At 44.6% G+C, this 13,880-nt stretch overlaps 1 protein-coding gene across 8 annotated transcripts in view; it reads right to left on the reverse strand.

Moving 5' to 3' along the window:
- The window catches only part of STK35 (serine/threonine kinase 35), a 48,634-nt gene that overhangs the window by 25,769 nt on the left and 8,985 nt on the right, over window positions 1-13,880 (reverse strand). For all 8 annotated transcript variants that reach the window (XM_084854498.1, XM_084854496.1, XM_084854495.1 and 5 more), the window contains exon 2: window positions 11,342-12,091. In XM_084854498.1, coding sequence (XP_084710624.1) covers window positions 11,379-12,091 — 713 coding nt within the window. In that variant the 3' untranslated portion in view covers window positions 11,342-11,378. The remainder of the gene's footprint in view (window positions 1-11,341; window positions 12,092-13,880) is intronic.

The raw sequence follows: 13,880 nt of genomic DNA on the forward strand, positions 1-13,880 counted from the left end.
GAAAGGACGCTCAGCTGTGGATGGGTCTGGTGGTGAAAAGAAAATCCAATGCTGTAAAGAACAATACTGTTTAGGAACCTGGAATGTAAGATCAATGAATCAAGGTAAGCTGAAGGTGGTCAAACATGAGATGGCAAGATTGAACATCGACATCTTGGGAATCAGAGAACTAAAATGGACAGGCATGGGTGAATTTAATTCAGGTGACCATCATATCTACTACTGTGGGCAAGAATCCCATAGAAGAAATGGAGTAGCACTCATAGTCAACAAAAGGGTGGGAAAAGCAGGACTGGGGTACAATCTCAAAAACGATAGAATGATCTCAGTACGAATCCAAGGCAAACCGTTCAACATCACAGTAATTCAAGTCTATGCCCCAACCACTGAGGCCGAAGAAGCTGAGGTTGATCGGTTCTATGAAGACCTGCAACACCTTCTGGAACTAACACCAAAAAAAGATGTCCTCTTCATCATAGGGGATTGGAATGCTAAAGTAGGAAGTCAAGAAATCACCGGGATAACAGGCAAGCATGGCCTTGGTGTACAAAATGAAGCAGGACAAAGGCTAATAGAGTTCTGTCAAGAGAACAAGCTGATCACAGCACACACTCTTTCCCAACAGCACAAGAGGCGACTCTACACATGGACATCACCAGATGGTCAATATCGAAATCAGACTGATTATGTCCTTTGCAGCCAAAGATGGAGAAGCTCTATACAGTCAGTAAAAACAAGACCTGGAGCTGACTGTATCATGAGCTTCTCATTGCAAAATTTCGGCTTAAACTGAAGAACGTCAGGAAAATCACTAAACCATTCAGGTATGACCTAAATCATATCCCTTATGAATATACAGTGGAGGTGAGGAATAGATTTCAGGGATCAGACCTGATAGACAGAGTGCGTAAGGAACTATGGACGGAGGGCCGTAACACTGTTCAGGAGGCAGCAACGAAATCCCTCCCAAAGAAAAAGAAATGCAAGAAAGCCAAGTGGCTGTCTGATGAGGCTTTACAAGTAGCTGAGGAAAGAAGGGAAGCAAAAAGCAAGGGAGAAAGGGGAAGATATACCCAACTGAATGCAGAGTTCCAGAGAATAGCAAGGAGAGACAAGAAGGACTTCTTAAATGAACAATGCAAAGAAATCGAGGAAAACAACAGAATGGGAAAGACTAGAGATCTCTTCAAGAAAATCGGAGATCTTAAGGGAACATTTTGTGCAAAGACAGGCATGATAAAGGACAAAGAAGGCAGGGACCTAACAGAAGCAGATGAGATTAAGAAGAGGTGGAAAGAATACACAGAAGAACTATACAGGAAAGATCTTAATGTCCCTGATAGCCATGATAGTGCAGTCACTGAACTTGAGCTGGACATCCTCGAGAGTGAAGTCAAGTGGGCCTTAGGAAGCATTAGTAACAACAAAGCTAGCGGAGATGACAGTATTCCAGCTGAGCTATTTAAAATCCTAAAAGATGATGCTGTTAAAGTGCTGCACTCAATATGCCAACAAATTTGGAACACTCAACAGTGGCCACAAGACTGGAAAAGGTCAGATTCCAAAGAAGGGCAATGGCAAAGAGTGTTCAAACTACCATACAATTGCGCTCATTTCACATGCCAGCAAGGTGATGCTCAAAATCCTACAAGCTAGGCTTCAGCAGTATGCGAACCGAGAACTACCGGAAGTACAAGCTGGGTTTCGAAGAGGCAGAGGAACTAGAGATCAAATCGCCAACTTTCGCTGCATCATGGAGAAAGCAAGAGAATTCCAGAAAAACATCTATTTCTGCTTCATTGACTACGCTAAAGCCTTTGATTGTGTGGATCACAACAAACTGTGGCAAATTCTGAAAGAGATAGGGTACCACATCACCTTACCTGTCTCCTGAGAAACCTGTACGAGGGTCAAGAAGCAACAGTAAGAACCAGACATGGAACAACCGAGTGGTTCAAAATTGGGAAAGGAGTACGGCAAGGCTGCATATTGTCGCCCTGCTTATTTAACTTACATGCAGAGTACTTCATGAGAAACGCCGGGTTGGATGAATCACAGGTCAGAATTAAGATTGCTGGGAGAATTATCAACAACCTCAGATACGCAGACGATACCACCCTAATGGCAGAAAGCAAAGAGGATCTAAAGAGCCTCTTGTTGAGGGTGAAAGAGGAGAGTGCAAAAGATGGTTTGAAACTCAACATGAAAAAAACTAAGATCATGGCATCTGGCCCCATCACTTCCTGGCATATGGAAGGGGAAGAAATGGAAGCAGTGACAGATTTTACTTTCTTGGGCTCCAAGATCACCGCAGACGGTGACTGTAGCCATGAAATTAAAAGACGCTTGCTCCTTGGGAGGAAAGCTATGGCAAACCTAGACAGCATAGTAAGAAGCAGAGATATCACCTTGCCAACAAAGGTCCATCTAATCAAAGCTATGGTTTTCCCAGTAGTAACGTATGGCTGTGAGAGGTGGACTATAAGGAAAGCTGAGCGCCGAAGAATCGATGCTTTCGAACTGTGGTGCTGGAGAAGACTCTTACGAGTCCCCTGGACTGCAAGGAGGTCCAATCAGTCCATCCTAAAGGAAATCAACCCTGAGTGCTCATTGGAAGGACAGATACTGAAGGTGAAACTCAAATATTTTGGCCACCTAATGCGAAGAGAAAACTCTCTGGAAAAGACCCTGATGCTGGGAAAGACTGAAGGCAAAAGGAGAAGGGGATGGCAGAGGATGAGATGGCTAGATAGCATCACTGATGCAATGAATATGAACTTGAGCATGCTCCGGGAGAGAGCGCAGGACAGGAAGGCCTGGCGTGCTATGGTCCACGGGGTCACGAAGAGTTGGACACGACTGAACAACAACAATTTTATTAGGATCTTACAATATCAAGTGGGAACATTACCTTGATGTAGAGAATGTTTACAAGCAAAAATTAAAACTCATTTATTTCAAAACAGGAGTAGATGCGAGCAGGGGATCCATACCAGGAAATATTTAGGCATTATTACTGCTTCCCCCTTTTAACTCTGATGCTATTAACCCAAAGTGCACTGTTTGGTCAAAAATCCTGGCTTAACTACTCCATTCTTCCCACTGCCTTGGAGTTTAAATGGAACAAGATCCCAGCTGACTAATTCGAAAATTCTACCAGTGAGCCCAGACTTTATTTGCAAGACTAGTTCAGGGTTTTGTTTTGCTTTCCTGTTTATGTTGTAACTTTTCCACTGCGGCACTTTGAGGGTTGAATCTTCTAATTATGCTGTTTCTTTCACTAGAGTGGTAGTAGCAGCAGCCTTTCCACCAGGGACCTGCCTCTCTGATGAGTGCCAAAAGCAAGTGTTTAATTATCTCCATGCCCAAATACTAGCTCAGCTTTCCTCAGCCTGGTGCCCTCCAGATGCTTTGGACAACAACGCTCAGTATTCCTGATCACTGGCCATGCTGGCTGGGGCAAATGGGAGTTGAGGTCCACAACAACTGGAGAGCAGCAGGTTGGGGGATGCTGAACTTGCTCAACATTGCAGGCCCCATTCAGAAGAAGCTGGTGAAAGAAACACAGAGCATATGCATTATCCAAAGGATAATCAATAGGTCTCTGATTGTTTACTGTAGGCAGAACAAAGCATGCAGCAATCTGTGTAGCTCCAGTTCACCTACTTGAGGTTTACCTCCTCCATTTGAAATGTCCCAATACAATACACCAGCTGCCACTGACACCAATGCCATTCAACAGTTATGTAATGCTTTACATGCTCAGTTTAAGAGTTACAGTAAACCAGTTTGCTGCCAATTTTGGTCTCTTTTAATGCATACGGTGTTTCAGTTCTTGTTTCATCTGTTCAAGCATCTTTTGGCATTGGTTTTAGACAGCTGTACTAGCTTGGCTTTGAAATCCTCTTCCCGGTGAATTGTGTTTGTTTTTTTAGCTCATCAGTGTAATTTGGTAGGACTTTATTATATTACAGTTACTTTTAATTATAGATACTAAAAAGAGATTAGTACAAGTGAAGGAAGTAATGAAGAGGAGTCAAAGTAGACAAGACACCATTCACACAAGTAGTAATTATGTGAATGATTTTTTTACAGTAAATGAGAGACAAACAATACTACTGACCTTTTCAGGGCCACTGCAAGGATTACCTAGAATGTATTTCAAATCTTTTGAACATTATAAAGCACTATAAAAATGCAACGTATTAAATGAATGGCATTACATACATGCAGAATGGCCTCTAGTTCCCAGGGCACTTTTAAAATATTTAAAAAGTGCACCATACATCCAAGTTACTTCATGGGAAGTATCCCTTTCTCTACTGAATTGACAGAAGACAAGGCTCACCACCACTGTGGAGACTTCAATACACAGACAAGAACACAAACAAGCATTAAGCCAATTACTGGGCTCATAGCTAAGGCACCTTGCCTCTCCTCCTGGACACAATGAACCTGAGTCTCAAGGGGAGTGAGGTTCGGGATAGCTCTTGCTTCAGCATCCAAACTCAGTAACCGAGTTTCTTGAGACAAACCCCCCTGTGGAAGGCCCAATTAGATGAAGGAAGTCTTAAGCAGAAAACAATTCTTAAGAGTATGCAATAATTAGCAATGGATTTTCTCAGGCTCTAATTTTCTTGTTGGATTTGGCAGGGGTGCTTCTGAAACTGGAGCTACATACAGTCAAAATTGGCCCCTTAAGAGAAGAGGATTCAGCTGAGGCAGCTGTAATTAGAGCAATGTTAAACAGAGCAGGACCATCTATTTTACAGCTGAAGCAGAGAAGCAGGTACATTTCTGGTTACGATACTGGCAGAGAGAGACCAAGGAGGCTGGGGGAGATACTGCTGGAAAGTGTCATTTTCAAGGCTCTGATTTGGTTAAATTCTTTAAGAATTCCTACGCGCAGCATTGTGTATACTTGGTACCACTGTAAACATACACCCCCAGTCTCACACAGGATGTCCTCTTGTGAAAACTTCCAAAAACTAGACAGCATTTTGGTGCTTCCCAATCAGCTATTCCTATCTTCCATCACCTCAGTTCTTGCTTAGGTGTTCCAGATTTTGCAGAATTCCAAATACTGAAGTATCATCATGCAAAATACGTATACTGACTGCCCTCTGCGCATAGTCTGGCTGTGCTTAAAAATCAGGAGCGGGGATAGAGAGGAGACAAGACACCTGAGATAATATATGCAAGAAGAAAAAAAAAAGAATCTCATTTAAGTCATTATTCAATAAAGGTAATCCCAAAGACTGTTTGGCAAGTCAGTTTCATGGCTCTTTTGAGGCTGCAGGTTTTCCCTTATAATATGGCGGACTTAGAAGGAAAGCGGCATATATGTAGCAAAAGGGGGTCAAAACTTCAGATGAGGGCCCCTCCAATAGCCCACCCAAATCCTTGCAATTCACGCAAATCAGCACAGCTAGCACCAAGTTAGATCATAGTGAGAAGTATTATATAAGCCCTTGCAAGATTAATGATGCTGATTGCGCCAATGGGAGTAAAGGCATTAGTCACCAGCACTGCACAAACGAGGCAAAAGGCCTGCAGGGCCAACAGACCAAGGTGAGCCTTGATCCCATCTGGCACAGAGCTGGATACAGGCGACAGACACTCCTGTCTCAGTTACTCTTTTAGCAGAGTGAAAGGGGTAGCAAATATACCCATAAGCCAGGCAAGAGCGGCCACAGTCCATCCAGCTGAATTTAAACACCCGCTAACACAGCCTTCGCCAACCTGGAGCCCTCCTGATGCGCTGGGCTGCAGCTTCCATAATTCCAGCCAGGTTGGGGAAGGCAACCAGCCAGTAGGAGGAAGGACGTTGCAGAATGGCAGCTTGAGCAATGCAAAGCTCTTTGCATTTCCCCACTGCAGTTGAGTAGAAGAGATACTCTCTGCAGATACTGGCAGTGAGGTATTCTGGCCCAGCCAAGCCTCCTCAGATTCTTTTAAAATAAGGACACCATCCCACAATCTTTAAGGTATTCTGGGGTATGTTTGAGTTACACCATCTTGCTGCCTGTCTTGGGTCATTCACAGTTCACTGTAGATCCCTGGGGAACTGTGCTCCAGAGATAATAGCAGGCTGGTTGTTTACATGATTTGCTTATCCCAGGATAAGTGAGAGACAAGTCAGGGCTCCCTGACTGTTCCAAAGATTGGTGACTTTCAGCTCACATCAACCCCTGAATACAAACAAATCATGTGGGGGCGGGGAGGAAGACAGCTCACCAGTCGAGTACGTGTTTGGGATGTAGAAGGTTCCAGGTTCAGTTCCCAGCATCTCCATTTAAAAGGGTTTCAGCAAGCAGGGCAGTGAAAAGGACCTCTGCTGGAGCTCTGGCAAGATGGGGAGGACTGAACTGTGCTAATGGACCAAATAGTCTTGACTCTGTATAAGGCAGTTTTTGCTTGTGGGCCAGGCTAAATGATCATGTAAACAGAAGAGCAGCAAGCAAATTCTAGTACCTGCAGAGGTCTGGCCACAGGAACCTATCCTCCAAGGGATTTTGTCAGGGTAAGAAGTCATCACTATGAAAAGGAACCACACAGAAAGAACTTTTCCCAAACAGCAGAGCTTCCACTTGGATGAGCACAAAGCTGGTGCTTTGCTCAGAAGCAAGCAAGAGGATGGTCAACGTGACACGTCCCTTTCAGTTACATAAGGGGACAGCCCCTTTCACTGCAGCTGTGCTTTTGCTAGAGACTCATTACCAGCTCAGGCCCTGGCAAGGGGGTGGGGTGGTTGGAAGAGGCAGCTGGGCCTTAGAATCAATAGCCAGAGGGCAGGCCTGTCCCCTCGCATGTTTATTATGCCTGCATGTACCATTCTGAGATGTGCAGGAGGGATTTTCCCCAGAGGGCACAGCCTGGTTACGCAATGCAGCAGCATCATGTTAGCAGAGCATGAGTGATTACAGTTGGCAAACACAGACTGCTCCCAGGAGGGTCTGTGTGTGTGTGTGTGTGTGTGTGTGTGTGTGTATGTGTGTGAAGAGAATAAAAGAGATAATGGATCGCCACCACCTCCAAAAACCTCAAGAGAAAGGGAAGTCACCCACTGCAGCATTCCCTCATACCCCCTCCCCAATATTTTATCACATAGTTATAGCAGTCATTACATCTAATCCTAGTTCATGAGTTAAAACTTGAGACAACTTTAAACTTCTATTCTTACCTGTTTTCATTTCATTTCTTATATTTCTATACCACCCCATAGCAGAAGCTCTCTGGGTAGTTCACAAAAAAATGTTTTGTCTGGGAAGCTGGAGAAGTAAAATTCTTACCTGCATTCCCTTCTCAGAAAACTTACAGAAAGGAAGGAATGCTCTGGATGGGAAGTTAGGACCTTTTAAAGGTATATCCCCACATTAAGTATTGCCTCAAATGCATTGTCCTGAATGCTTAGAACGCTTTATATTAGGCCAAATGTATGCGGTGTCCTTTGGAGACACCTTGGAAGTAACACTAGCATGGAGACATGGAGGCTTTTGGGTCACGGCAAGGTGAGAGAAATGCTACAACCCCCACAGGGAGAATGCTTTGGAGCAAGCATCTTTAAATGGATCCTCTTGACCAGCAAAGTCACGGACCTAAAGACCAAAGGAGAACATGGAGCTGACTTAAAGGGATCACTTGGATTGGCAGAGTCAGGGTTTTTCATGAGACCTTTAGCACTGAAAATACCCATACCTAGTACTATACCACCTTTCCCTTTTTTTGCACGAGCTCTTCAGGGAGGGGCATCAGTCTCTCTTGAATTTTGTGGGCAGGGTAGCTCAAATTAAAAAGCATTGCTAGACCTTCTATATCATGTTAACCAAAACATTTGAGGGAGATAAGAGGTGTAATTGTCATCCCACCATTTCAAGGCTGTCATGTTTAGGACTGAATGCAGGAAGGGATGCAGTGTATGCCAGGCAGGACTTCAGCATGGACAGAACTGGGCTAAATGGGCCATTCTTGCTGGCTAATACATATAAACCTGGCCAATGTATATAAGAGGCTGTATGTACATTTCTGCAATGAATATGAATTTGAACACACTCCGGGAGAGAGTGGAGGACAGGAAGGCCTGGTGTGCTATTGTCCATGGGGTCACAAAGAGTCGGACACGACTTAACAACTGAACAACAACAACAACACGTACATTTCCACTTTAGATCAGCAACTGTTCAATAGGGTTTTCCAGAAGCTATCAAGAAGCACTAGGCAACAACCCCTATTAATACTGTTGTCTAAGCACATTCTGAACTGGTGTGTGGAAACAGCAGCACATCATTTTTATATAACTTCTGGAATGCATGCTGGAGGGCAAGACAGTCCCAACAGCTGCAGGAAATTGGGAGGCAGGGCTGCCAAAACACCTTTCACATAATGTCCTTTGGTAGGATTGAACAGGCAGTTGCTTCTAGCACAGGGAGAGCAAAGGTCTCAGACACAAGTCCCACTCTTGGAACGTCCCCACTGCAGGCCTGCACAACTTGTGAGCCATCAAGTCAAATGCAGCCTACCAGGCATGATTGATGGCCTCTTCTTTTCGCAGTCCCAGGCAGGCAAAGAGGCTGTTCAAGCCCTCTCTGGCTTGGGGCTGAGTTCAGCGCACATTGTGAAGGTCTGCGCTAAGACGATGGTAGCCCCCCCACCCACCCCAGCCTCCTCTGTCCTTCAGGTTTCCACATTCACATTACTACTTACTAAGTGGCAAAAGTCATCTTTCATGCAGAACCCGCTCTAAAAATTGCATTGACTTGCATTCTGCAGTATTGGCGCGTGCCATTTTATTCGAGGAGAATGGATCACTTTGCTTGCCCTAGCATTCACTCACTGCAGCAGCATTTTGGAAGGTCCTGTCAAAATATATACTGATTTCCATAATTTCAGCCAAGTTCTTAGACTCTGTGCATCCCTGGTAACAAATTCTATACGGCTTTGCAAATGGTTCAAGAGTCCTCCCATTCTTGAAATGTGTAGATGTTTTGCATGCAGTGCCTGGAAAGGAAACACGATTCCAGTTGTCTCCCTGTTTAGGTTCAGGAATGTGTAGCAGATTTAGAGAATCCAGCTTCCTCACTGAGCCCTAGTGACCAGCTAGAGGGACAGCCATTCCATAAATTTAGCTCCTTCTGTGTAGAAGGCTTCAGTCTTTCAGAGGTAGCTGAGGGGGACACAGCTGACCACTGTGGGCATGCACTGTACAGAAAGAGCAGGATGGCCCTTATTTATCCCTGAGAATGGGAAGCAGAACAAGAACAACTATATTCCTTATTGATGAAACCAAGAGACTGGGAAGTCCTTACAAGGAACTCCACAAGGGAAAAACTCCCCAGTAGGGTGTTGCTTAGTTAGCATCATGGATAATTTGTACCAAGGGAGGGATGGGAATGCAGGTACTATGACTGTTCAGATGATGATGTTGGAGAATGGATGATTTGTCAGGCAGGGTCTCCTCAATTTTGCCCTTAAAATGGCCAATTCAGCAGTGCCATCCAACTGCTGCTAAGGGACTGTTGTCTAAACTAAAGCAAAGCTTGCAACTTTGCTTTATTTCAATGCACTTAGGTTTATATTTATTTCAGTAACTACTTCCCTTTTTCTGGAATGGAATGAGGAAGGTAAGCCTGAACATTCAATATATTGTGCAAGGCACAGGGCTAATAATGGCCTAAGACTCATCTCTTCTGGGAGTGGCTATATGACATAAGTGCCCTACTGGATGAGACCAAATGCCTTTCCAGTCCAGCATCCCATTTCCCAGAATGGTTAACCAGATGCTTTTGGGAAGCCCAAAAGCAGCATGGCATGAAGGCAGTAACTCTCCCCTGCGGTTGTCAACAGTAACCAGTATTCAGTAGTATACTGTCTTTGAACAAGGAGATTCCACTCTGCCAGCATGGTAAAATGGGGATAATAGAACACAAGGTTGTTCATGGGATGTCAAAATGGCAAGACAGGCCTGATGACAGCACCCAGGCAATTACTTAGGGCCCCAGACCATCATCAGGCTCTCCTTAACCCCACAAGCAAGGATCCAAAAAATACATTCACCAGTTTGCCATTGGCAAATGCATCTCTTAACCTGGCAAATGTAGCATCAGGGAACATTGCCATACTTCTGTTAAGCCTGCAGAAGTGTGGGGGCTCTTCCTGACCTTGAGACATTTATAAAGCACCAGGACTTTCTTGCTGCTTTTCTTGCACTCCCAAGACTCTGCAAACAGGGATGCACAAGCCTTCCTGTCCTTGACCGTTCCAGTTCAAAGCTGGGAAGGAAGGCAGCCTCCCTCCCACACAAATTCCTTGAGCACAGGGTGATGTCAAACAGGAACCAGCCCCTCCCTCTGCCAGCCCTGCCAAGCACAAATCTTGTTTGGCCAGCCAAACTCAGTGGAGCCCTGCACATAAGGCTGTTCCAGAACACAAAGTGCTTCTGCTCTACATCACCCATGTACACAAGAAAGGAAAGTTTGAGAGCAAGCCCACTCTACTCAAACGGAGAGGGAAAGACCCACTAAAAATCTTCACCCAACAGCCCAAAGACTGTGGCACTGCATCCATAGTTGTAGGATGACAGGTGTCCACAACATACTCTGGCTGACAAACAGCAGCTCAATGCCCTCATGGCAGCAAACAAGTATGACTTGCCTTTAGGGCTACAATGTTTAATCAATTCGATAACTTGATAAAATAAATCAACTAAAGGTGTCCCCAATTAATTGGGCAACAGTTTTGTAACCCCCCCAAAGCCCATGTTTAATATGACCCCTTATACAAACTGCATGTTGGAAGCACCATCTTAAGAAAAGGCATTCTCCCTTCTCCCACACACAAGAGGAATTCTTAGATGATATGCCTGCTATGACATGCATGCATCATGTAAAAACAAAGGATGCATGGTTCTTGCTTCAGAAATAATGCTTTGATCCATATGCAAATGTAGACATTAACACTCTACGTGCCTTTGTATGTAGGTTCATGGTATCACAACAATAAAGATCCTTTTTTTTTGGTAGTTCAAAGCCCTGCCCCTTCATCTCATCCAGTTAATGCCACCTAGCTTATTCAGCTAGAAAGGATGGGAGCTGCTGGGTACAAAGCTCTCACACCACTTGACCAGCATCCAAGCGTGCACCCAGAGATTCTGTTTTCAAGCTTTTTTGAAGGATGTTTACTTAAAGGAAAAACGAGGCAAGGTGGATGAAAATCCCACTTAAGGAAACAATTCTCAGGAAAGTGAGTGTATATATACCCCCACAAGCTGCGTAATACACAGAAAAGGGGTTCCATCACTCCACTAGCTTGGGCAGCCTACAGAGAAGAACTGTGGAACACTTACCCCAGTTTTCAAAGCACGCCAGCACTCTGACCTGAGTTTAAGCAGCACAAGTAACCTGGTCCATCCTGGATTCAAGCTCAAAGGCATCGGGTCGATCCTGCGGGTTAGCAGCTAACATGTCTTTCAAGAGCTGCTTGATCCCCTCAGACATGGAAGTCCTGCGTTTCTGGGGGATGTGCAACTCCATCTTTGGGTTTTCTAGCAGCGCCTCCCCGACGGGTACAATCTCAGTCCCCTGCTTGATGTAGGTCCCCAGAAGTTCCTTCTTGGTCTCGGCATCAATAAACGTTATCCTCTCAATCATTGCCCAGATAATGATGCCCAGGGCAAAGATGTCTGCCTTGGCAGTGTAGTGTCCCTCCCAGACTTCAGGAGCCATGTAGAAGTCAGAGCCGCAAGCAGATGACAGCCAGTACTTGTTCACATTCACATTTTTGTTATCATTCCCCCCATCCTTGCCTCGAGCAGTCAAACCGGCACACACCTTGCTGAGGCCGAAGTCTGCCACCTTGAGAATGGGAGCACCCGATTTCTCCGTGATCAGGATGTTGTCTGGCTTCAGGTCCCTGTGCACAATGTGGTTCCTGTGAAGAAAGGCAATGGCGCTCGTCAGCTGAAGCATAAAACTCTTGTTGGTGGCTGGGTCCGGTCTGCGGGAAAGGATGTATTGGTTCAGGTCTCCCCCTTCACAGTACTCCATGACAAACCAGAGATAACAAGGTTCTTCAGCATAGCCCAGGATCCTCTCACCTTGCCAGGGGGGAAAAAAAGGACAAGGAAAAGAATTACTGCATAAGCAAGATGCGGAGATATCCAAGACTGATTAGACCTTGCAGGAGCACACAACATGAGTGCACCTTTTCAGTGTCCTTCCCCAAGATTAATTAAGAAGTCTTACACTGTACTGATAATTTTGCTCAAACCGTTTGGGGGCTAGAAAGTTATGCCTGTGGACGGGCATTAGAGGCTTACAGGTACAATTCATTCCTGGAGATTATGCAGATAGGTCAGGCTCTGACCTGGCTCTTTTGAGCACTGGAAGCTTTCAAGGAAAAACCCAAGATGCCTTCAAAAACTCTCACCAATCATGAGAGCTATTAAAGAATGACACAGAATTTGAGTTCTGTGCAAGATTTCAGATCCCACAGGAACAGCCTTACTGCACAAACTCTCTCTCACACTGACTTGCAGTGATCTTTCAGGCACCAACTTCCAATCCAAGGCCTCTTTGGCCACAAAAGCATCACAAAAATAGTGGTGGTGTGATGTGTGTGTAAAAAAACCTCCCTGGGAACTTTATGTTGAAGCAGTAGTGTTACTAAATTGACAGCCTGGAATTTGAAGTTCAAGTAGTGCTCATAAGCACACCCTCCATAAGCAGGACCTGCAGATGGAGTTTAATAAACCCAGATGACACAGATGCCAACCAGTTATTGCTCATCAGCTATTTTGTTCTACTACAGGAACTGAAAGGCATTCAGCCATATTACATGGAAGGCCAGACTTGGAAAAAGAGCAAACTACCCATAACAGGGGAAAGAAGGAGTGCTCCTACTCTGGCAGAACCCTCCCCACTCTGATCAGCACCCCCTAATGTACAATGGTTACTCTTTCAATACAATCTCAGGTGACTTTAGTCAGAGAAACTTTAGTCAGAGAACTTTCAAGAAGCAAAAGCTGTTAGGCTGGAGCTGGACAGAGCCATTTTTATAAGATGAAAGCAGAAATTAATGCCCCTGTTTGACTGGTAGGTAACTTCATTTTTATAAGACTGAAAGCGCAGGTTTAGCATGTTTATGAGATTCCATTGTAACTATGCTATTTTAAGTTACAGAACAAAAGTATTTTATTCATGACATTTTAAAAAATTGATTTAAATAAAAAATCTGATTAAAATTTTAAAAGCATTGATAGTTATCCACCCTGTTGCTTCCTGGGTCTGAGACAGCATGCCTCTGAATATCAGTCGCTGGGCAACAATGGTATAGAGATATTGTCTGCTGATCAAGTGTAACCATAGTTTACTTCAAGGGTGGGCAGAAGGCAGATGCTTTGGGCAATTTGGATTTCTGACTCCCAATTGTTTAACAATAGCAGCAACAAAATGACACCCCCCACCCTAAATTATGCTGCTGAAATGTAGAAACTTGAGGTAACCAGGAGTTATTTTTGTGTAGGACTGTAAGCTGCATTCAGTTCTGGCACTTAAATAAGGTTTCACGCTCAGAAGTCTTTAATTGTAAGTTTCTTTTGCACTTATGCTACATGCATCTGTGATCATATCCTGTGACGTTGGGGGCACAAGATTGCACAGGTTTTGTTGTGTATTAAGGGGTGCAAGACAGGAGCATCCCAAGTGCCTGATCACTGGGACCCCCCAAAAGTGTTGATGCTGTCATCAGGTGCCCTCTGCTGTTTGGCTAGCATGGCCAATGGTCAAGGATTATGGAAGCTCTAGTTCAAAATATCTGGAAGGCATCAGGCTGCCTAGCTTACCCTTGTGCTAGACATTCTGAATGGTTCTCCAGCCTTGCAAGAA

Source organism: Heloderma suspectum, chromosome 4, assembly GCF_057233095.1.
Source record: "Heloderma suspectum isolate Gila_16-S chromosome 4, 16-S_ref, whole genome shotgun sequence".
NCBI lineage: Eukaryota > Metazoa > Chordata > Lepidosauria > Squamata > Helodermatidae > Heloderma > Heloderma suspectum.